We start from the raw sequence: 24,364 nt of genomic DNA on the forward strand, positions 1-24,364 counted from the left end.
CATCCCCTTCTTTCCTGTTGCTTGCTTTTCTTTCAGTCTGTTTTCATCTCACACCATCTCTTTCCTTTTTCTTTTCTTCACTCTTTTATCCATACATCTTTCCTTTTTCACCTCATCACCTCTGAGGTTGGCCCTCACGCAGGGTTAGAGTCTGTTAACTGCCTGCGTAGGGGGTAGTGGTAGTTGATGTAGCCAGTCTCAGTTCCAAGTGGACTCTTGTTGAGGAGAATAAATTAACATGTGCGTTTTTGTGCTCCTTGTAATAGAAGTTGGTGAGAAAAGTCTCACCTATTTTGCTTTCTAGTAATTAAAAGTTATCTCACAAAACTTTTAAACTTGTATTTTTTAAATGTCATTTAACATAGTAAAATTTACTTTTGGTTAAAAGAAAATGAAAATCACCTAGATTTGATCATTTTACATGTATTCACCAAAATAAGTTAATATTTTTGCAAAACTTGAATTTTTGCAACTTTTCGCATTTCAGCGACGTATTGATTTGACTTTCTTTTCTAGTGGGTTCTATGTTCTGATTCCACTTAATTGTAATGGCAGAATTTCATGTGAAATATGATTTCCTCATAATGATGCATCACTGTACCACAGCAACGAATCATAAAATTGGTGGACATTTGTTTATAAAAAAATGACATTGGTTCTCACTTCTTTTAGTGATATATCTGAGTTCCAGAGCTCTTCAGAAGAAGTGTATCACAAATGAGAGGGTTTAACATGCTACATGTGCAATAACACAGACCTTCGCTCTTTTCTTTGTATATTGGTTCAAAATACTTTGGGATCACTGTGTTGATTAATTTGATATAAGCAAAAAGTGTATCTGCCTGTATTTAAATAGAAATTATCCCCTAATTTTAATCTCATGGCTTCATGTTTTGCTGCCTTAAATTTACTAGGTTTCCCACTAGTAACATCAAAATTGAAATTTGAACATACATTGATAATAAATCAGATTATTTGAAAAAAATCAAATGTTTTTATTGCCTTGTTTTATATAGATTAGAATGACAGTTTGGTTTTAGCATTTACATTTTGAAATGGAAATATTTTACATAGGTTTTGATAATCTTTTCTTCTCTGTTGGGTTGATTTCCCACCCCTTGCCCCCACTAAGTGAAATATAATTCTTTTTTAAAAAAATTAATCGGCTGTCCTATCTAGAATTAGCATGGCTTGGCTAAGGTAAAGGGATTAGAGTGACTTTTCAAGGCATGATAATGTCTGTTTAAAGGAAAGAAAAAGGAAAAAAGTCTTTTAACTAGGGCTTAAGACTAATTCCAGCTACTAAGGAGACAAAAATTACTCTAAAGACAATTTGGTTTTATTTTATATGTACATGTTAACTTGCTTAGAGATCATCATTTTGTGTTTTAAGGTACTCTCTTAGAGGAAATAAGATGTTCTGCATTTGTTACTGAGAAGGAGGCATGGCTCCTTCACTCCGGGAAATTGAAGTTGGAACACCTTCTGTTCTTTTGCAAGGATAATCACACTTCACCTGGCTGTAATTCAGGGGCATGGCAAAGAGGGGTTTGCTGCTTTTTAGAACTGCCTGTGACTACAGTAGAGAGGATAAATCATAAGAAAGAATAATAGGGCAAGGTTGAAATTGAAAGTGTCCCATATGAAAATAGTTAAAGATTAGAAAAGAAAATGAATAATCAGAAAAGTGAAAAAAGAAATATGGAAGGGATACTTCAGTGGTAGGAGAGAAGTTGAGGATAAAGATAAAAGGGATGTTTGGGGGACAGAATTATGGTATCTGGTAACTTAAAAATTAGTACTGTTGTGATTGTTTTTAAAGGGCCTAATTGGCATCACAGCAGAGTTTAAAATTTAAACATTTAAAACTTTTCATGTGTTTGTTTCATTTGTTGCACGTGGTTTTTTTTCTTGTTCCCTTTTGTCAATTACATTCTTTGGAAGGTAGAAATCTGCACAAGTAATAAATCAATAAATCCTTTTTTTTTATGAAATATAATCTGTTGCTTGTACTTTAGCCACATGAAATGGTTAATAAGTGTGGTTGTTGTAGAATTGAACACCTTTTAATTTTTCTTTAAAATTCTCAGGAGAAATCAGAATTATTTCTGTTTTTGTCTTTTGTAAGTCTAAATTAAATGTCACTTAAATGGGAAAGAACTGGCAGCTTTGATAAGTAGTCCCCAAAGCAAACCATTTTGTCAGTAATCATAACCTAATTATGAATGCAATTGCAAGGTTTGTTTTTTAAAAAATCCAAAACAAACAAAGGAAGAAAAAGCACTATACAATTTAAGGAAAAAGCATCCAGCACTTAAACCTAAGACTTTCAATAGTATCAGTAATAATAAGAAAGAACCTTTGGCATTGGCCCAAGTCCTGTTGAGAGAGAGCAGCAAATGGCCTGCACAGTGTGTGGCTCTGCATAAGTTCCAGAGTGACACATGCCTCACAAGCAGGTCACAATGCGAGGGATCAGGGGTCATGTTCAAGAGCAGGGTGTTGCTGGACGAGTCTAAGGAAGCAGAGGTGGCCCCTCCGTGCTCAGCGTGTGGGTCTGTGTACTCCTTTCCCGTCAAAGCTGGCCCAGCACGGCCAAAAAAGCGGTTCCTTGGCAGGGTTTAATGGCAGGATGATGTAGTCTGTTGTGACTAGTGCATTCCTTTCAGGTTAAACTAGGGAAATGGCATTGTGTTAAAATTCCAAGTTGCATGAATGTTTTATTGCCACAGTGCATTTAGCCCTCTAGGGGAGTAATGTGTGTTGGCAGGTGGGGGGTGGGGGGTGAAGTGGTGGTGACTTAGAGACTCAGGAACTATCAGAAGAACACTTCCCTTGGAAAATTTTACCCACCAGCATGAAGCTGATTTGCTGTGATGGTCACTTAGAAGGGTTTTGCTTTTTCCTAAACTGTGGCTGTTTAAAGTCTTGCAGTCTGGACAGTTAACAGCTGAAGAAAATATGACAAGACACATGCAAAGAGGTTGGGAGATAGAGAGGAGAAATGCGCCAGAAAGGAGCTGAGCTGCCTTCTTGTGTAAACTGCCCGAGTTAGGGCCCCTCCCCCAACCTCGGTCCTTGTCCCCCCCACCCCCCTTCCCCGGGCTGTGTTTTGCTGTCTGCCTGAAGGCCGGGAGTGATCTGTTAACCTTGCACCACTGACTGGGAGGCCACTGCAGCTCATGGTACTGTATGTTACCATTACTACTCCCTCATTCCTTTTCACTGGCTGGTTTGGTGGGGGTTTTTTTTGTTGTTTTTTTTTTTTGTTTTTTAACCATTTCTCTGTAATAACGGTTTATGTTAGTCAGAGGGATACAATTTTGGAATGCAGAAGGTCTGAGTTTAAAACAAAACAAACTTAAGTATGGTGCTTTTTTTTTTTTCCTTGTCATTCAGAAGGGCTAAACTGAACCATTCTAATTCAATTGCAGCCAAAGGTTTCCAGTGTGATTTAAAAATCAGGAATTCTGGAAATAGGGCAGTAAAAAGTGTAGTCATCTGGGTTGTGGATCTTGTAAAGGAACTTTGTTGCGAAACCACGTGAGCATCTTCAGGGTTTTAGGACAGCCTCAGGCTTTGCACTTATCTCAGATATATCCATTTTGCAGATTGCTCCTACCTTGTCCCTCTCTGGGGAAACTCTAGCTTTCTCATTCACTATTCCAGTTGTTTCAGGCTTACAGTTGATTAGGGCGTGTAAGATTTGACCAGTTGTAATTGTGCATGTAACACTCAGGATTGCTTCATGATTCGATCTGATTCAAGTTAATTTATAACATTAAAATGTGGATGTATGGGACAATCTTCTGATTTTGCATTGTGACTTTAAAAAAATAATTTACATTTCTGATTTTTTCCCAATGAGTAGGAGAAATATGGATTGCCTTGGGCTTACTTAAGAAAAGATATTTTAATAGTTTGAATTTTAGTTTTGAATTGCCTTTCTGTTTTCACTTTCAAACCGTCATACTTTGTTTTCATGTTCTTATGATGTGTCATTTTCTCTTAATAATGTATATGTATATACATATTTAGAATTGTGTATGTGTGCTTGCCTTGCACGTGCATGCACACTTTGATAACTACCAAATACATATAAGGAAAAACTTGCAGATATACTAAGATAGTTTTCCATTGATAAGTTATTTTTTAAAAAAATGGCATGTAACAGAAATTTATCTTATGAATGTACCACAAAAAAGTAAACCATAGGTGGGTCTTTTTGCCCATTTTATAGTGTCTTTGGTACATGATTTATATATTTCTGTAAAAGGATGTTTTGTCAAGATAGACCTCCTGAGTTTAATCTGATTGATACTGGCTGTATGATGGTTTGTTCTTTATGAACAGGTACATTCACATTGTTTATGGGAGGTCTTAAACCAACAAGCAATCAGATATATAGCAAAGTCAAGATTTATATATAGATTGGTCACTTCAAATTTTACATGAATTTATTAGGTATTTTTCCTTATATTCTAGAGAAAACTCACCTTAATTCTTTTTATGCTCTTGGTTGTAGTAAAGTGATGATGGAAGTTTTCTTTTAGTGATTTTAGTGATTTTTTTCCAGTAGAATATCAATCTTATTTTGTGCTGGATAATTTTTTCCTTATAGCCAATTTCCAAATTATTTTTTTCCTAAATAGTAGAAAAACTTAACAGTGCTTAGTTAAGAAAAAACCTATCATGTACATTTACATTTACTAAAAATATGTTTTTTATCCTGATCATGGAAGCAGTTTTTGATTATAACAAGGATGCTGTGGATGTATTCAGCCCTTTTCAGTTTGATTAAAATTGTCCCTTCATAATCCAAAAGGGAAAGCATGGAATTACTCTAATATGTCTCCCTAATAAGAAAATTAAAGTCGGTTTAGGATTTTTCCCCTAAAAATCAAACTTTCTTAAAATATTAATACTTGTCCTTTCAGCATTTTTCTGTTCCCATTGCAGCAGACATTAGTGTTGGCCATTGTAGAACTCTCGTGGGGAGTTAAAAGATCGGACCTGAGTTCATATTCTAATGTTGCCACTTAGTCATGTGACCTTGGGTAAGTCACTTTATCGCTAACCTTTATTTTCTTCAACTTTAAAATGGGAAAAAGAACACGTAGCTTGAGAATTTGTCAGGAACATGAAATGAGACAACACATGTTAAGCTCAGGTACATTACTAGGTGTTCAGTAAACTGTAGCTTCCTTTGAGCCTGTGGCAAGCTTCCCTTGTGAAGCTTGAAGTTTTGGAAAGGGGATAAGTTTAGAAAAAGTATTTTAATTTCTTTAGTTATCTATAGGAAAGGAGATAGTAAGCATCGGCAGAGAACTTTCTTTTCTTTTCTTTTTCTTTTCGAGAATCTGTTTTGTCATAAGTCTTGCGTTTTGGCCACTCTGCAAAATTCTCACCTGGTTGGCCTTCATGGATGTCAGACTCATACTGTTATTTCCATGATATCAGTTATGGCTAATGGTAGGCTGAAGGCAAAGAGGTAAACCCAGTTCTGTTGGATTCTGTTTACCTTAGTATCATCAGCTCTAATCATTTGTTTGAATTGAAGCTTCCTGCCTTATTATACTCATTATCATTAGCACTCGATAATAGAGCTCGAAGTTAGATTTTATAGGTTAAGACCCCAGCTTTTGTCTCTGGCTTCGTGAGTATCATTTGTATTTGTGGAATTTAGGTCACATTAAAGCTAATAGTATTTATACCTCTCTATTTGTTGAGCAAAATGTGCTTCTTTTAAGGTTGGTTTTTAATCATGGATTATGTTTTTATCAAAAGTAATTGTGTTCTCATGTGTAGTACACTAATATGGTCATAGATGTTCATTGATTATTATTGTTATTTTTGCCTAACATCTAGTTTCTTTAGGTTAACCCTAGAATGAACATACTGCATCTCAAGATCTAAAGTAAATATTTGGCTTGAGGTTTATGTTCACCTGTTACTAAGAGTAGAAGAATGAGGATTAACAACTATTAATTTCATAGCTACTTCTTAAATCACACAGTGTGCTAGGGTTAGTATCTTTTATTTTATTCAGTTATTATAAAATTCACAGGAAAAGCTAATCCCTGTAACTTTAAAAGAGGATATATCTAAGGGCAAATTGGGGTAAATATAAATCTAAAGCAAATTACAGTTATATCATTGTACAGCTTTTCATATGTCAATTTTCAGGGCACAGATTTTGTTTAATTCTTAGCAGTGAACTAATTTTACTGTGAGAAAAGTCATAAAAAAATCAGTCACAGTTTTGTGTCTAACTGGAATCTGTGTCTGCAAATGTATCCAGACTATTATTTCAGTTTGAAAATATTAGTTTTTGTGCTCAATATTATAAAATGGTATAGCATATCTGTAAAAGACATATACATATCATATATGCATATATGTATAAATATAAGGATGAGAGAATATAGATTAATCTAACTGAGAAAATAGTGTAAAAAACACAATATTTTAAGTAAATTATTTGTAAAACAAATTATTGACACGGCAATTTTGTTACATCATTGTAAACTAGGAATTTCAAGTTTTTTCACCTGCTAAATTTATACTGGGATTTTATATAATACTTCATTAGAAATATAATTTCTGTTTCATTAGCATGGTGGAAAAAATCCAGATTTTGAGCCGGATGTATCTGCATTTGAATTTATCGATTCTTTATGTGACCTTGGAAAATTTTTATAAACTCTCTGAACCTCAGTTACTTCATTTATAGAATAGGGCTTAGAAATGATGCCTGTAAGTCTGGCACAGAGAGAGTGAACTGTGTTGGTGTTTATTAGCATTTTCTTTTTCTGTAGTTCCTATTGTAATTAGTTTGCAAGCATCATGCAGTATTCAGTTAGTATCTCTTCAACAATGGTGATACAGAGTTCTTAATACTTGTATCATGTACATACTTGGCCTTTTGGAATACTAGTTAAAAAAAATACTTGTGCCAATCTTGCAGAAGCTTGCTCTTGTTGAAGAAAATGAGGGTGGGAGAAAAAAAAATCTCTCCTTTCTTTCTCTTCACTGAGAATCAGTCACTGAGCAGCATAATTCTAAAATCTTATGTGGCTTTTGGGTACTTTATGAACCTTTTTATGGTAACCCAGAAGCAAGACACTGATTGCATTAATACGTTTCCATCAAGACGCTATTCTGTTAACCTCTCCTCTTCTTCCTAACCCATGGATGCTTTTGTAAGAGACTTCGTTGATCCAACAGTGAGGTCGCCACATATAGTGTGGATGCCAATTCATAGCTATGTAGGTTATTGATAAGTCTAAGAGCCTTTCTCTTTTTAAAACAAAAAGGAAAACCCAAAATAGCAACAACCAAACCAAAACTCCCACCAAATCAAAAAATTTCAAAAAACACTTTATTTTTGAAAAAGTGCTTTATAATGCAGAATCTAAATTTTGCACATTGATTTTTATTTTTAGTAGATTTAAACTTTTTTATAGCTTTTGTAAAAAGGATTTATATTTGGTGTGTAGATCTGATTTTAAAACTACAGAAAGTATAACGGGAATGCTGCTACCAAGGAACCATCTTATTAACATCTTTTTAGTCATCTTCATTTATGTTTACAGAAAAATGTAGAGAGAGATACTAGTTACATAAAGGGATTATGGACATGTGACTTCCTTTTTTTTTTTTTTTAACTCAAATATTTTATAGTTATCTTCCTATGTCTATAAATATAAAAACTCATCATAATTTTTAGTGGATTCCTAGTATTCTTATTGTACCATAATTTACTTAATGAGTTCTTGGTTTTTGGACATTGAGGTTTTGCCAGTTCTTTTATGAAGAATGGTGCTGCAACATGAACATTCTTGTTTGCACTTGTATTATTTCCTAAAGGTGAATTCTTGAAAGTGACGTTTGTGGTAAAAGAGGTATAATTTTGCACAGTTTAAAAAGGTTGGCAAACCTTTTCTGTATTTCTGTGCCAGATAGTAAATATTTTAGGCTGTCATATGGTTTCTTTAGCAACTGTTCAACTCTGTCTTTGTAGTTGCAGACAGGCACAGATTATGTATGTAAAGGAATAGACATGGCTATATTTTAATAAAACTTTATTTAGAAAAGTAGGCAGCAGGCAGCAGTTGGCTCACAGGGCCAAATGTAATTGTCTATTTCCGATTTGAAACAAAAGAGAAACTATGGTTAGGGATGAAAATTAATCCCCAGTTTGCTATAAGCTGATCTTAGAAATGTATTCATATCTCAGGGCGGTGGGCTGGTTTCTTTCTTTCCAGGTAGATTGCAATCAATACCTTTTTAAAAGGGCTTATTAAAGGTTTTTTTATACCCGCCCCTACTCTAAAGCTGAGTAAAATTTAAACTAAGAGACCATATATATGTCAGTTTATATAAATTATCTTTCTGTAGTTTAGATTTCAGCATATGTTGACAATTTGCGGAGCACAGAATGACCTCTTAAACTTATATTGTAGAGAAGATCTTGTACATTTTCTCACCTCTAGAAGATTGCCTCGACGGAGTCAGGTTCTAGAGGTATCTTGAAGTAAGCTGGAAGGGAAGTTTAGCAAGAGAAGTACCATTTCAGCAGAAATATGCCACAAATCAACAGGGTGGCATCGATTTAGTTACTGAAACTTTACAGGCTAAATTATACTCAGAAGAATGTTCTGTGCATAAATAGTAATCTCTTTGCTTCTTGAATTTCTGTAAAATAGGAATTATTGGCCCCTAACTGCCTTAAGGGTATTTGTTGAGGATGAGGTGGAATAATGATATAGTTAAAATCACTCTTTTTGTAACATTGGGTCACTGGTGGCACTATGAATTTTAAGAGATTTATTTATTATTTATTTCACATGTACTTGTTGACTGTTGTGTGTAAAGCAGTTTGGTAGGCGCTGTGGGGAAATACAAAGAAAAGTGAGTGAGTTCTTGCCCTGAAGGAGAGAAAAACACATATTTAAAGTCCAAGGTTTTGTAGTGCTTTTGAGAGCCCTAAGAATAGCAGAACACTGGGAGAGGAGATCCCTTCTGCCTGGGTTATCAGAAAAATTTGTGGAAGAAGTGGCATCAGGAAATAGGGAGATTTTCAAATGTATAATACAGGGGAGGATATTCTAAAAAGAGCAGCAGGAGAATTGTGTCAAATTAGGAAAGCCCAAATCAGTAAGCAAGAGACATCAAATAGTTTAGACTCTCTATTAAGTATTTGTCATGAAGAGAAGATAAAGCCTGAAAGGCAGAGTAGAACTAGGTGGTAGAGGGCTTGGAAGGAACTTTAATTGATAGTTTGTAGGGGATCTCTAAACATCATCTAGAATATGTTCGACGGTTGGGGGTGTTGGGGCGGGTATATGGTACTTGTCGGTGAGTGTGGAACGATAAAGTTGGGATTATCACTTAAGAGTTATGGCAAATGTCTGAGTATGCTCTCATTAGAAATGATTTGGAAGGTGTGTCAGGGGGACTGCTGAGGGGACTGAAAGGGAAGAAGGGACAGGCTTTCAGAAGTTACTGGCTTTGGGAAATAAGGAGAAGGCTCTTAGTCATGATCTACGGTTCTGAGTCTTTGTTAATGGGATTATGGTGATAACATTGCAAAATATAGCAAAGTCAGGTGTAGTAAAAAACGGGTAGTAATGAACCCAATTGCATTGCTTGTTTAGCTCAAGGTGTTAACTGGAAATTTCTAGTGAGAGTTTGAAAGTACAGGACTAAGATTCACACGAGAAGTAAAGAATAGGGATTTGGAACTGTTCTCGTGTAGGTGGCAGATGAAACCAGGGAAGAGCATCACATCACTAGAAGGAAAGCATGTGGTGAGAAAATGGTATTTTATAGCATTTCTTATCATTATGTAAGTCAGTGACATAAGTAGCTCTATGTGAGGCTATTAACACCAAAAACATAGAAAAAGAAACATGTATTTTATTATTTATAAAGCATTCTGTTGTCTACTAAGCTTCTTTTAGCTTCTGAAGCCACTAGATTTTAGGAGTAAAATATGTTCAGTTTGGAATAAAAATACCTCGTTTTATAAGATCCCCAAGGCAAATGTAAGAAACTCCCTTTTACGTAATCATCTCACCACATCCTGAGACCCTCAGTAACAAAACAATGCCATTGGTGGGAGAGATTTATATTCACTTTTTACCCGTCTGATGCAGAATTCTGCAGCTTTTCATCTCCCCTAGATCTCACCCTAGTTGAGATAAGTGCACTTAGGATGGTTCGGGGGGAGTTAGGAGGATGGAGTGAATTCCATAGAAATCAACTTTGTATGTTTTTGTGCATTTTCTCTTTTTAGTCTGGGGTCCTCAGCAGGTTTGGAGGGGGAATTGTGCAGGACACAGTGTGACTTATATTTGAATTGGGAAAGTTTTACTACGTGGAACGGCAGGACCGAATCTGCCTTCCCATTTCCTTTCTTCTCTTAACATTACCTGTGTTCAAATTTTGCATGCAAAGAAAACCACGTAGCTTCATTGAGCTTCAGCATGCTGTATCATATGCTTCAGTAGTGTGGCAAAGGCTCCCGTGGCTCTGCTGTTTACAGTGGCTGGAATTCCTTTGGTCTGTTGGTGCGATTCATGGCCTTCCTTCAGGCTCACTCTTTGTGTCGAATAGGGCAAGGGGCTGGTCCAGAGGAAACTGCATCTCTAGCCAAGCACACTGTGTATTAAATTTAGTATTATATGCTCATTCTGTTTTATCTTTTAAACTATGTATGGATACTTGAACTATTTTTTTAAAGCCATAGTAGGTTTAATGTGGGTGGTTCCATGGGTAACTTCAGATGTTGAGTTTTTTGGGGGGTAATATTTGTTTTCTCAATGTCTGGCATATAACACATTCTTCTACCAGATTTTATTCCTCAAACTCTCTTTTCTGCTTTCTCAGATTTTTTTTTCAATCACTTTTTTCTCTTTTGTAGGTTAAATCTAGGAAGAGAAAAATACTTGTTTTGTCCCATTTGTGCCTTTGATGACATAAGGTCAAGTTAATGCACCTCTTTTCTTCCAAAGTGAGCTCCTTTCTAAAAAAAAAAAAAATGCCACACCCTCAAAAATATTTCAATGGCTTGGTGATCATTACTTGAAAGTAGCCTCTTTCTCCTCATTAGAGATAGTTAAATTCCTCCTCATTCTTGATTGCGGTGGAAAACCAGAGAGAAGCTGAGTGGAGGAGTTAAAGGTGACTTGGATTATTTCAAAGTACTTTTAGTTTAAATTCTTAAGTTAACATCTGTCCCCATATTATTTCCTTGTAATGTTTGTGGCATATTGTGCCATTGGCCACACTGCTGCTCCTTAAGTGGTTTGCTCACTTTGGCTTTCTCCCTTAAGGGTCTCCTTCTCTGATATTTCCTCTTCTCCTCACAGAGTGAGATTTTGGGAGATCCTGGATCTTGTGTCCTGGTGTATGCTTCTTCCTTCTTCCTTTGGTTTTTGTTAGGCGTATCTTTTCTAAAACTCAGCTATCGTCTAGAGATCTTTTGCCTTACCGTTTTGCTTTGGATTTTCTAGTTTATTTAGGCTAGTGATTCTCAGAAACACCTGATTACTATTAACAAATGACTGGGCTCCACGTCCAGCCGTTTTGTCACAATAAGTCTCAGGTGGGGCTTGCAAACTCCATTTCAAATATCTTCCCAGATGATGCTGATACTTAGTGTTCCTTGGCTGAGTAGTATAGCTTGAACCACTGACCTGGACTATTGTTTTTGTCTATCAGTTTGCTGTTTTTTGTATTGTTTTCCAAAGGGTAAGGTTTCCCCAGATTTTATTCACCCATGTTCTCTGGATGCTCCTTATTTTTAATTCGTAGATCAAGCCACTAGCATGAAGGAGAAGTCAGCAAATTGCCTTATGTTTTAATTGTGAAGGGCTTGGCTGGGGCAGGAGTGGCAGAGAGTGGAATGGGACATCTCTCATGCTCTCCTCCAGTGAACACTTTAATGGTCTATCTTTCAGAGCCTAGGTACGTCCTTTACAGTGTTTCTCAACACAGCGTTCTAGGAAGCCTTCTAAAAGTTGATTGAGCTGGCCCCTAATTGAGACTAATTAAATAGGTATATTTTTTAGTTTCCCTAATTGCTTATAATATTCCTTTGACAATTGAGGCTTGCTTCTTCCCCCCAAATTTCCTTCCCTCACCATCTCAAACTTCTCAGCTCTAAATGAGAGTGGTGTGCTCTGTGTGTGTGGTGTGGGGGGGAGGGTGAGGAGGTGTGGGGCGGTGGTATCTGGGAAAGTATCATTTACCTATACTGTATACCTACTGCATGCTTAGACGTGTCATCTCCTTTAACCTTGCCAGCCTTACACAGTAAATATAATTATTCCCACTTTACAGATGCAGGAAACAAGGGTCTGTATTGGTAATTAACTGACTAACTTTATAAGGTACTGCAGCTAGGATTTAAACAGAGGTCTGACTCCAAAGCTGGTGATCTTTAAATATTACCTCCTTTAGGATAGTTGGCACTGAGCCTTGAGGACAGAAAGTTAACCTATGCCTGTATAAGCATACTTAATTTTACTTAATGTCAGTTGTCAGATTAGGCAATGTATATGCTAATAAACAAAAACCTAGAGTGTTTATTTTCCAAAATACTGAATTATAAGAATGATTGCAAACCAATGAAAATAATCTATGTACTTTTTTTCCTTACTATGAAGTCTGTCCATGGCACAGGTACAAATAACTTTATTCTCATTTTCTTCAGTGCTAAAACCCATGTAAAACAAGATTTGGAGAAACAAATGAACTCTGTTGAATGGTAGGAAGCTTTTCTAGTAAAAAATATTAGCCTGGTAGTTGAAAGAACTTTGTACTAATTTTGGTTCTGTCCCATTTATCAGATATGGGGGAATACCGTAATGATAGTTCTCAGTTTTCTTGTTTAAAAATAAAAAGAGTGCAATGGAAATCACACCCCCCACTTATTTGTCTGATATAGGAATTAATAAAATGTGTAAAGCCCTTTGAGAGCTCTGGAAAGAAGATTCTATGTAATTTTAGCATTATGCATGGTCCATTAGGTTCTTCAGAGTGTCACCCGGGAAGAGAGATTTCTACCTTTTATCCCACATTTCACGGTATAAAAACAAGGTATTTTTGTTGTTATTTGTGGCTGTGAAAGAGAGTGAACCTCAATTAAACAGTTCCTGGCTCCTGTGAGGACATTGTTCCCTCCTCCCCCAATTATCTTTTGTGTCAACCTGTTGAGGAGCAGAATCATGTGCTTGACCCTTTTCCTTTATCTTTTCTCTGATCCTATAGTTCATTGTTGTGAAATGACTCCAGAGGGGCCTGTCTGCTGTCCTCCTCAGTTTTCTCCTATAACATATCTCTTATCATTATTGTGTTCCTGTTGATACAGCCAGCCCTGCCTCATCTAAGGCCTCTGTCAGAATGAGCATCATTCTGGCCATTAAATGTTGAAAAATAGATAAATACTGTTTTGACTCACTGGTAGCAATGATCATTAAATGGTGTTTTTATTCTTAAGTTTTAGGTTCTAAATAGTTGATCCTTCTGAGTCTTAGCCTGGGGTTTCATGGCTGAGAAAGTTTAGGCTTGGAATGTTGTCTTTTAGTTAAATCGTAGCCTGAAAAAAAATTAGGAATATAAGTTAACTGCACATCCAGCAACTCAGCTCATCTTGTTTTTCAGTTTTTGTGTTTATTTTGCAGCAGTGTATTTAGCATACATTCTCATCGTTACAGTGCTGGGCAACTAATTTATTTCCTTCTCTGCTCCGTGTCACATAGGCTTCTGGCTAGCTTATTGTCAAACCCATTTCACTTAATGGTCTTCCTGAATTCTTTGTGTTATCTGAGTAATTTTTCCTTTTGCTGTTTGGCATTGTTTAACCACTGAAATTAGGCTTGAAGTTCTGCTTTTCTTTAGCTTGGAATGTGACAGAGGTTGAACCCAGCCATGTCCCTGAGTCCTCTGATGGTATTCTTGGGGTTTTTTCTCACCCTCTCTCTGTTTTTGAAAACCAATTTTGTCTATTCATACTTTTTCAAGTTCTTGGGTTCAGATAGTTTCCCCCATCTCTTCACTACTAGACTGAAGCCACCAAAACACATGCACTTAAGAACTGATCTGGGCTTGTGGCCAGCCTAACCAAAGAGGCTTGAGCGGACATGGAAATCAGTTTGTTTATTTAGGCTGTGACTTTTATAGTGCCTATCAGGCAAGTGCCTACCTGAATGTTTAATGTTTAAAAATAACATTATATTTCAAATGGACCCTAGTTCTGTATGAAGCATCCCAGGTTCTATAAGCCCTTGTCTTGGTAACATACTTATTTTCCCAAGTTATCTTGTCTCTCCTTTCTCTCTTCCTTTGTTCCCTTCATTACACCCACCTTGTTACCCCCATTCTGCTTCAAATATTTTGAGCGGGTGCTTCTATTTACAATGCGGGGCTTTTTCTGTCTTCTTTTCAGAAGTCTGGTCCCTAACATTCTTTATGTGTGATCTCAGTAAACAAAGAGCGTGTGTGTGTGTGTGTGTGTGTGTGTTTGTGTGTGTGTGTGTGTGTAGGAAGCTTGCCATATTTCCTCCCTGCCCCACAGAAAATGTGTTTTCTGGAAGCCCTTTTGACACTGAAGCGAATGCCCACTGGCCCTCCCTTGCTGAATTCTCCTGAGAGGAGACAGAGAGAGAGGCCTCTATGCTTGTTGTCATATCTTTTGTTTCTGCTGATTATACACAAAGTAAGTTGTAAATAGCTCTCTCACACACCATGATTCCTTTGAGGTATGTACAGGAGAGTAGATATGTACTCAGCTTCTGCTTACCCTGGGGATTCTGAAGGGTCCCTTTCAAGGCCTCTTATTTCCTGTTATAGCACCAGCAGAATGAAATTTAGATGAGTACTAGACAATTACCATCCCATAATGAAACCTGTGGCAGAATGTTTAGAAACATTAGCTGATCAGTTTAGTATTTTTCTTTCTTTTTAACGTAAATGTTTTTGTTAACTTTAAAAGCAAAATATACAATGGCAAAAAGAAAAGTTACTTTAGTCTTCTTTTCAGAGATAAAAATCAATGTGGATATTTTGCAAAAATCATTGTGGAACTTAGTTTTAAAGCATAGCATTTAAACAGACACTGAACACTAGCATGAAGGAAAGCAAATAAATTGGAATTCCTGAAATCAACTTAAATTTTATATTCCAGTTAAAATAATTGTTGGGTGTATGCCATATTTTATTATCATAATTTAAAATGGTCTTATAATAAGGAGTTAGACAATTTATGTCTGCTGTTTCTGTCATTTTTTTGGATCACTTTATAGCTGCATAGTTAACAACTGAGGCTTCTAAATTAAAGGGCCTAATTATCTAGGTGTGCCAAATTATAACTAATTAGATTATCAACTTTTATATCCTTTCTATTTTCCTTGGTACATTTTGATAAATTAGGAAACAGATATCACTTGTTTTTCCCTCAAAAAAATTTTCTCTATCTGATAATTAATGACGTTGGATGGTGAACCGATCAGTGAAACTATGTAGTTTTGGTTTTAATCTCAATTTCCTCATCTTTAAAATATGAGAGTTCGTTTTTATGGATCCTTATGGATTTTTTTTCTGCTCAGAAATTCTAGGATTCTAACTATGAGAGTGCTACCCAATTCCCTACTAGTTCCTTTTTGTGATTTGGATTGTTTAAATAATCTAGTAGCCTGGCACAGTTTCTTTCCAACTTATTCACAGAACTTTTTGTTTTCTCTCAGAAACTGTCTTTGTAAGTGTCTTGAGGTTGTAATTGAGTATAATTGTACTTGTTTAACTTTCTCTTTTCCTGTTGAGAGTGTTTATAAAATGCATTCTGTGAGGGTAAAAAGGAAGTAGAAAGTTAGTATTTGTGACACGGTCAAATAATATTGAGGTAAGTAGGAGTTTGTTTTGTGTGTACATGAAATAAAGTATTGTTTACATTTAATTTGCAATGTATACATTATGGTTCATGGAATCTGCTTTATTCAGTTAAGTAGTCACATTTATTGAGGTTTTATAAGAAGCTCTTTTGGGGGCTTTCGTTTTGATATGGAATATTCTAAGATGAAATTTTTCCAGTTCTTCTATTGCACCCTAGGGAGAATTACTGTTGCATGACTCATTAGTGCCCCTCCGTATGTCAACTGAGGGGTGGAATCAGCATTATTTTGCGTGTGACACAATACAAATGCACAGTGTCTACTCTTTTCCATACCCCATTTCTTTCTCACTCCTCAAGTTAGAGGATAAATTCATTTTATATTGCTTATGTTGTCCTAGAGCAAAGAGCAAGTAGTAGATCTTAGTTTCTGGTAACACTTTTTCTGTTTCCTTTAATTGTCTTCTTTGTAATTTCTTTCATATGAAACATCAACAAATGCTCCTCCACTAGATGCCACTAAGCGCAACTGTGACATGTTTTTCATTAACTTCTTTGAAATACATTCTCAGTCTTTCTTTGCTTTCTCATTTTTTAAGTTTGGGCTTCGTAACTTTCTAGCACGTGAGTTATTTACCTACTCTAAAGGCTCGATTTTTTCATTTTTAAAATGCAGATGCTCATATCCCATGAAGATTGTTGAAAGGAGAAAAACGGGTTACTTCTGTATGCAAAGTGCCCATGTGGTGACCGGCTCCTTGCAAGTGCTCAGTAAATGTGACCTCCCTTTCCTTTCCCTCTTGGGCTTCACTGGTGAAATTTGTGGGTAAAGAGTGTTATTTTCAAAGACAGATGCTATTCTATTTCACTTTATGGACATAGGCAGGAAGAATGAAAAACTTGAAAAGAATAGAAGGGTTGAACCTAAAAATATTTGAAGGGTTGAATGAGTGCTTTTTAAAAAAAATTAGTGATATTTACTAGTGAACTTGCAAAGTGAAGCTTATTGAAACTTGTTTAACTTTGGAGAAGTGAACTGATTTGTGGGTCAAAGAAACAGGGAAATATCTTCTAAGGCAGCACGCTTGGCTGAAAACTGATCTCTGAATAAAGAAAATTGACTGGCACAGATGATCCTAATTCGAGTTAAAAAAAATAAAACAAAACAAAACAGCAAATGAGGGCTTTGATAGAGAAAGAACACAGGTGAGGTGAAGCTGATTGATGGATTGAGATTCCTATACATATAGATAGACATGTGATTAATGAAGTTATTATGTGTTTGGAAATATTGAGTAGTGATTTAGAGAAATTTTAGAAAAGGTTAAAAACAGGTTTAGATCAAATCTAAATCCTTTTTCCTTATCTTAAAAAAAAAACAAAACGAAGTCTTAGTGGCTTTCAATGTAGAATTCTGGATACAGAGAAACGTTAAGTTATAGCTGTTTTATTGTTATAATTTTAATTATTAGAACAAACAAAATAAACCTCTTAAATGTAATTTAAAGATAGTAAGTAAATAAATAATAAATGCTGATAAGTAAAGTCTGTCTGTGCTAGCCCAGAAACAGGAAAAATAAATTTGAATAGGTATTTTAAGAGTGCAGAGGAACTTTAGGAATTATAGAATTCAATTTTCTTAATCCCCACATAAGAAAATTAAAAGAAAAAAAAAAATCACCAAATGCGAAGAAGCTATTCTCTTTCTTTTCCCCTTCCCTCATTTCCCTCCTCTCCTCCTTTGATCTACAGATATTTTAGTACCTTCTGTGTGCTACATGCTGTGGATACAAGGGGGAATAAAATTTATGTGGATCTTTTCTTTTGGGAATTTACCTTCTTGGTAGTTAATAAACTTGAATATTTGATATTTATAATATATTTGACCACATCAAAAGCCTGTAAAGCCACGATGGCCTGTTTCAGAACTGCAGTTGATATGTCCCTGCTTCTGCCTGGGACAGATGTGTTTGTGTGCAGTTCTCAGCAACCTCCACACCCAGCATCTATCTAACTCGGCCGTATTCCCTCAGGTTCCAGTGGCATGTGCTGGCAGAGTGCTGGGTGCAGACTTTTGCCCAAACCTGGAGGAGCCAGACCAGAGGCTGGAAGTCCAGGTTGGAGTCTTACTGTTTTATCAGTTGGGGGTGGTGTGACAGACACAGTGGTTCCTAAAGGCCATATAGATATATCAATGCCCATCAGGAGATAGACAACTGTTAAGACAAGTGTAAAAGAGGGACCAATGTAGCATATGTTCAGCAAAAAGACCTTTTGAGAATAAGTTGTCTGTAACTGAGATCATTCATTTATTCATTTGAGAAATAGTATATACTGTAGTGGGTGAGAACAGTGTTTCTGAAGGCTGGCTGCCCAGGTTGACACAGGCTTCTGTGAGACCTTTGGCAAGTCACTCTACCTAACTGAGCTTTAGCTTTCTCATCTGTAAAATGGAGATCTACCTCACAAGGTGATTATGAGGATTAAATGTTCTAATGTATATATATATAGCAGTTAGCACAGGGCCTGGCACTCTGGAAATACTAGCTCTCATCCTTTTAAATCATTGTAATCATGTGAGAATGGAAGCCATTCAACTAGGCACTGTATTAGAAAAATAGGACTTAATGATAAGTGTCTTCCTTCTTTGTTGATTTTGGAGATATGTCCTCTGGTGGAATATTAAGTTTCTTTTTTTGTGAAAGTATTGACTTGGAATTCAGTTCATTTTCTGTGATCTTGAGGCATTCAAAGTGGTTTGGTATATTGCAAATTAAAAATATAAATATGACATCTTGGCCAAAGGGATGTCTCCACTTCCACGTACCTTTTAATGTTTAAGAAATGTGTGTGCCAGCAATGCAAAGATACAGGCTGAAGTTTCAACATGGATGTCATCCCCTAGCAAGAGCAAACTCATAGTATTTTTTAGGACCTCCATTTGGCATCATTTTCTAAAATTTTCAGACTTATGGGTTGAACATAGTGAGCTCCATTTAAAAACATTTTTACTGATTTAGACACCCCACATGAGAAAAAAGAATAGTTTTAAAAATTGACTTCTTTACAGTGGGAGTGAAGGTGGAAGTGGTGGCAGGAGGAGGTTTCAGTTTTTATGGTACTGAAGTATACACCAGCTCTTGCACACCTGCTCTTGGACTGGGGAAGACCACCTGAGCTCTTCAGTGCCACAAGCTGGTACTGTCTGGGTGGTGTATGACTATGATAGAACAGAAAAGCAGGTGTGACACATATGAGACATGATCATGTATTTCCTAGTTTTAGAAAGCTAACAGCTTGTGTGTGACACATAAATGCACAGTGATGGAAGACTTTTTGTGGAGAGTAGTCTGATCCTTGACCTCTTTGGGTAGGACAAGTGTTGGTCTTCAAACATATCACCTGGAATGGTCTGTCATGGGTGGCTGTTGGATAATTTGTTTTTGAACTTTGAGTTATGGCGCAAAGAGCAATGGGTTTTGCAGATGTGAGTGCATGAAATAAAACTGAAAGAGACCAATGGAGCATATTATTATGACATACTGAGGGGAAAATGTATATTTACAAGTTTAAGTGAAATTCTGGTTGTAGGGAGTTAAACAGATTGTGGAGTTGACAGTTCATTGTGGGCCTTGCAAAGAAGACTAAGCTCCTGGACAAAAAAATGAAAGTGCTCATTTTATTGGATTTCTTCTCCTGCAACACCGTTTTGGCGGACTGAGTGGAATGGTTAAATCTGTCAAAAGATAGTCAACTGTGGTGAATTGGTATTATTAACTGGGACCCACCTGAGCCATTTTTTTTTTTCTCTTTTGCTTCTTCCTTCCTAAATATGGCTTCCACACATTTTAATAATATCTAGTACATATCCATGTTATGTCAATCCTAATAAACTTGACGCTTGATCAGCTAAGAATTCGTGGAGTAGTTTTTAGCTTACCAGTTCTTTCATTCTTACCTGGAATATATTATGGTCCCCCCGCCTCCTCCACTTACAGAATGAGCCATCTCTTATTTTTTAGTACAGCTCTTCCAGGGAACTTACTATAGGACTTGCCAGAGTCATCAGGGTCATTTACTTTTTCCGCTTGGATCTCAGGCTTTTCCCCAGGGCCAGGCGTTAAAACCACCGGAGGATTTGCTGTTTGGCCTCTCGATTCTGAGAATCACCTCTTTGGCACCATTCAGACACACAACACTCATATTTGGTCTTTTATATTTGGTTCATATGAGTTCTCATGACTGGTGGAGCACCTTCCTGTTCTTAACCTGCTTTCTTTTAACCCTTTTCTTTTATCCCTTAAATTTCAGATAGCTTAGCAGCATTATTTTTTAATAATCCCAGGGTCCCTGACATTCTTTTATGAATATATCTTTGGTTTTGAATGACTGTAATCCTTGAAATCTGTACCTGACTTAACTTTTACAAGGGTGTCTGCTCTTTTTTTGTGTTCATATGTTTGATTTAGAAAAGTAGCTAGAAATCGAGACTTTGATTCAATGTCTAACTGTCCATTTTCCTCAGTGGTTTTTGAAGTAGTTATGAAACTGTATACTTTTAGCTGAGTAGGTTAATTGATGTATAGTAGCAAAAAAATGTGTGTTCTTATATAATTATTTTATAGAAAATGGTTATTCTAGTTTAGATTCCCTTAATTGCTGTTAAATATTTTACTTTTAATCAGAGAAAAGTTACTTTTTTAGTCTAACTGTGCCTCATCATATATTAAGTTGTTACTGTTAGCCCCACACCTTTCCTTACTTGGTTTAGAATTCAAGATGTGGGGTTTGACTTCGTATTTTTCACCACCAAAGTGCCTAGAAAATTAGAGTAAATAATGAACCAATATTTCAGTACCAGATTAGACACAATTTACTATGATGTTTCATAAACCACAGACTCCTTTCTTCTGTGAATGCGTGAAGGATCACTTTTTTTTTTCCAGACATACCGGGGTGCAAGTGTAAATTTCCATAAAATTTAAATGAGGTGCTTCCTGTAATTAATGAACAATTGTGGCTGCTCTCTAGTCTGCATTGTAATTAACCGTGATCAGGCTTGTTTAGTGATGACACTGTTCCTGTAATAATTTGACAAGCTACTGTGAATTTGCCAGGTTATTAAACAACCTGCAGCATTCACTTATGGAATCACAGGGACAAGCTTGACGGCTGCTGCTAGTTAGTTAAATGTAGCATAAGGGTGAACCAAAAGCTGCCCATTGAAGTCTATCGATCACCATGAACAGATTTAAATTCCTATGATTTTGGAGAAGTTAATTAATTTTGTGTGGGATGTCTTGAAAACTTTTTATTGCATGATAAACCTCCTGGGGCAAACCGTCATTTTCATGAATTCATAATGAAGCTAGCAAATTTTTTATATTGTTATTACCGGTATGGACTAAACAGAATCTGAGGTTTCCCCTTCCCACCCTATTAAATAGGTATAATTATTTCTTAAAAAACATCCATTTCCTCCCCAAATTCATTCACAAAATCCTTCAAATATAAGTTCACTCTTTTTTTTTTCTTTTTTAAGCATGTGTTAGAAATAGCAGATGACCTTGTGCTAAACACAGTCATGCCACAGGTAAAGTGAATGATCTAAGTGGACTGGTAGCCTTAGGTCCATGGTCACTAGTGCACCCGCCTTCCCCAACCCCCCTTCAGGTTAAGAACTGTTCAAAACGTTACTGTCTAGTTACTGTGGTGTCTTTCATTCAGATTCTGTTTATTGACTAAACCACAAGGATTCCTGCCCAAAGTACCAGGCGGTCTATGCTTGACTGATTTTGATTTTCTAACATCAGCCCTGGGGTTTATTTGAAAAATGTACATACACTGCAGCTTTAACAAGTCAAGTGACTGCATGTTTTTGACCATGGAGTAGAGTATATCTGAAGATCATTAAATTTAGTGGGGGTAAAGAGGGGTGGAGAATAAGTGTAGTAGTCAGTGTGCCAGTGCAGAGTGTGTGTGTGTGTGTGTGTGTGCGCATGTGTGTGCATGTGAGACACATGGTTTTTGTCTTTTCATCTTCTCCAAGAGCCAGAAAGTTTCCTGCAGTTCTCTTTCCAGCTATTGACAAATGATTGCCAGATGTGAGATCTTTGCAGTGCTCTTTCCCTCAGCAAACCTGCAGCGATGGGATATTTGATTCTCCCTTGCCCATTTCATCTCCTTTCCACATCTGCCAGGGACACACAAGCAATACATCCCTACATGAGAGTTTAAAGTTTATTCAGCTCCTTCTTCCCCCTTCGATAAAGTATTTGGAGACAACAGAATGAGGTCCATATGACTCTATCCCAACTTCACTGTATGAAATTAGTTGTTTATTTTACTTATCTACCTCTCAGTAATTGAACTATTTCATTTTAGTTTCAGTCCATGGAAAATTTGATGCAACTCTGGGAGTGCTAAGAGTTTCCTATTGTTGTCTGCTTGCTGCAAGTATGCCATCAACACAACTTCTCTCCGATCTCTCAATTCTGATTAAAAAAAAAACAAAAAACTAGACTGTTGGTTTCATAGGACTTCCTAAGAAAGTAATTTTAATAAACAACTGTCAAAATATTAAGTGTAGCTTGTCTGGTAAAATTCAGTAGTCATTTAATATTAAGAAAGCCTCTGTGAGGGGGAAAATTCAACTTGTTTGGCTCGATTAGCTTATTTTGTATTTGTGTCCATTGTCAAAGCTGAAATGGACATGGTTCTAGTTTTATCCCAATTTGCTCATAAAAGAAAAAGTATACCGAGTTTTGGAGGCATCTGAAATTAGCCTGTATAGGCCACACACATAATCAGTACCATGCACAGAAGCCTTTTGCATCTGCTTGGAATCTGTATTGATACTGGTTTTTTTTTCTCATCTCAATTTAAAAATATTTTCTAAAATGCTCGTAGAGCTTATGTTCATACTATAGGGTGGGCTGACACAGGTGGCCTTTCAGTTTTTCTATTACACTTTTTGGCAAACGAAAAGGTCCCTTATTCCCTGAATAAGATCAGCGTTTTTATTTATTTTTTTTTAGCATTTAAAAAATAATCCATAAAATGTCTGCCACATGTTCTCTAGTTGATGGAAATGTTTTCCAAATTAGAGCTATAGTATTGGATTCTCATTGTAAAAGTGCTAGTGTGTTTATTACTATTTCTGAAACCCTCTTAGCTACCTGTGATTATGCAGATTTATTTTTTTGTGTGAAATTCAAATGACAAATATAAGATACTATTTCTGAATTTCTATACTGAGGAGAAGAATTTTTGTCGTTGTTAAGGAAAGAAGTAAATGGCCTTGCCCACATTAGAATCGAAAGAGGAAAAGTATAAAGTCGCTGTTTTTCAGCATGTTCCTGAGAAAAAAATTAAAACAATAAAACCTAACAAGAACAAAACCAAAAATCCAACAGCCCCTGAAAAGAATAAATCCTACTAAGCCTAAGAAAGAGGTAAATCAGACTCATCAAAATGTATATGTGAAATGTGTGCCACTTTTTGTATATCCAACTATATTATGCTTCAGTAAAGCTTAAAAAAGAGAAAAGGGTAAGACTGTTAGACAGCATTTTGGCAACTTGTGGTAAACAATTTCCTTTTTGAAGCGTCTATCGAATAGGATAGAGAAAAGTTGTAGAAGATATAGACAGTGATAAACTGTTCAGTTGTTCACTCTCAAACACATGATAATGATCAAGATGAATGTGATGAGTTTATCCAGCAACCCCAAAACAAAACAAAATTAACCAAAATCAGAAAGGACCCTGTGGTGAAGTTTGTTTGTTTGTTTGTTTGTTTTTTTGTCCTTTGACATTCCCCAAGGACTGATGCCATGCTAGGCACCTCAGTGGATGCCAGTAGCTGGGAAGGTGGAGGCGAAGAGTTCTTTCATAAAACAACAAGGTTGGGAACTCCTGTGGCAGAAGCCAAGTTCCTCTGAGTTTAGATCACTTCACGTAATTTGCTCTCGTTAATGCATTTGCTGGTTTCTCATGCCTTCCTGATTTTTCCTCAACATGGTTACTCTGGGAGGCAGAGAGGTGCTAAGCGATGGAGGTGTCATCCGGCCCGCGTACCTAGGGAACGTCCTTCAGAGGACGACTTGTCACCAGCCGTCAAAGAAGAGAGTGGCTTTGTGGTCTCTGAACATCTGGCAGCACTGCACAGGAAGCTGAGGGGGTGTCATTAATTGTGATGAAATAATTTAAACCATCAGGAATAAATGAGGCTGTTAAGCTAAGTTCAGATTCCATTTGCCATGCACATGTGTCTAGCAGCCTGTGTGCAGTTAAAAAAAATTGAATTATATTAGCTCATGAGTAGAAGTGAAACAGATACTGTAAATGAAACAAGTTGCTGTGTAGTGATGACATCGTGTTGAACCACTTCACAGAGTTACAGTTTGTAGGATCAATATATTGAAAGTGGTATATTATTTAATGAATTTTTATATAAAAGCATTCTTAT

At 36.4% G+C, this 24,364-nt stretch overlaps 1 protein-coding gene across 31 annotated transcripts in view; it reads left to right on the forward strand.

The window, feature by feature from the left end:
• The window catches only part of BNC2 (basonuclin zinc finger protein 2), a 390,244-nt gene that overhangs the window by 140,035 nt on the left and 225,845 nt on the right, over nucleotides 1–24,364 (forward strand). For 17 of the 31 annotated variants that reach the window (XM_039872019.1, XM_039871502.1, XM_039871585.1 and 14 more), the window contains one exon: nucleotides 17,929–18,012. The exons of 10 other annotated variants lie outside the window; for them this stretch is intronic. In XM_039872019.1, the coding sequence (XP_039727953.1) occupies nucleotides 17,929–18,012 (84 nt within the window). Of the gene's footprint in view, nucleotides 1–2,801; nucleotides 3,191–4,959; nucleotides 5,058–17,928; nucleotides 18,013–24,364 lie in introns of those variants that run through there. 4 more of the 31 variants (XM_039872869.1, XM_039872457.1, XM_039872928.1 and 1 more) reach the window with 4 other exon arrangements.

Source organism: Pteropus medius, unplaced genomic scaffold (genome assembly GCF_902729225.1).
Source record: "Pteropus medius unplaced genomic scaffold, Ma_sr-lr_union100, whole genome shotgun sequence".
Taxonomy (NCBI): domain Eukaryota; kingdom Metazoa; phylum Chordata; class Mammalia; order Chiroptera; family Pteropodidae; genus Pteropus; species Pteropus medius.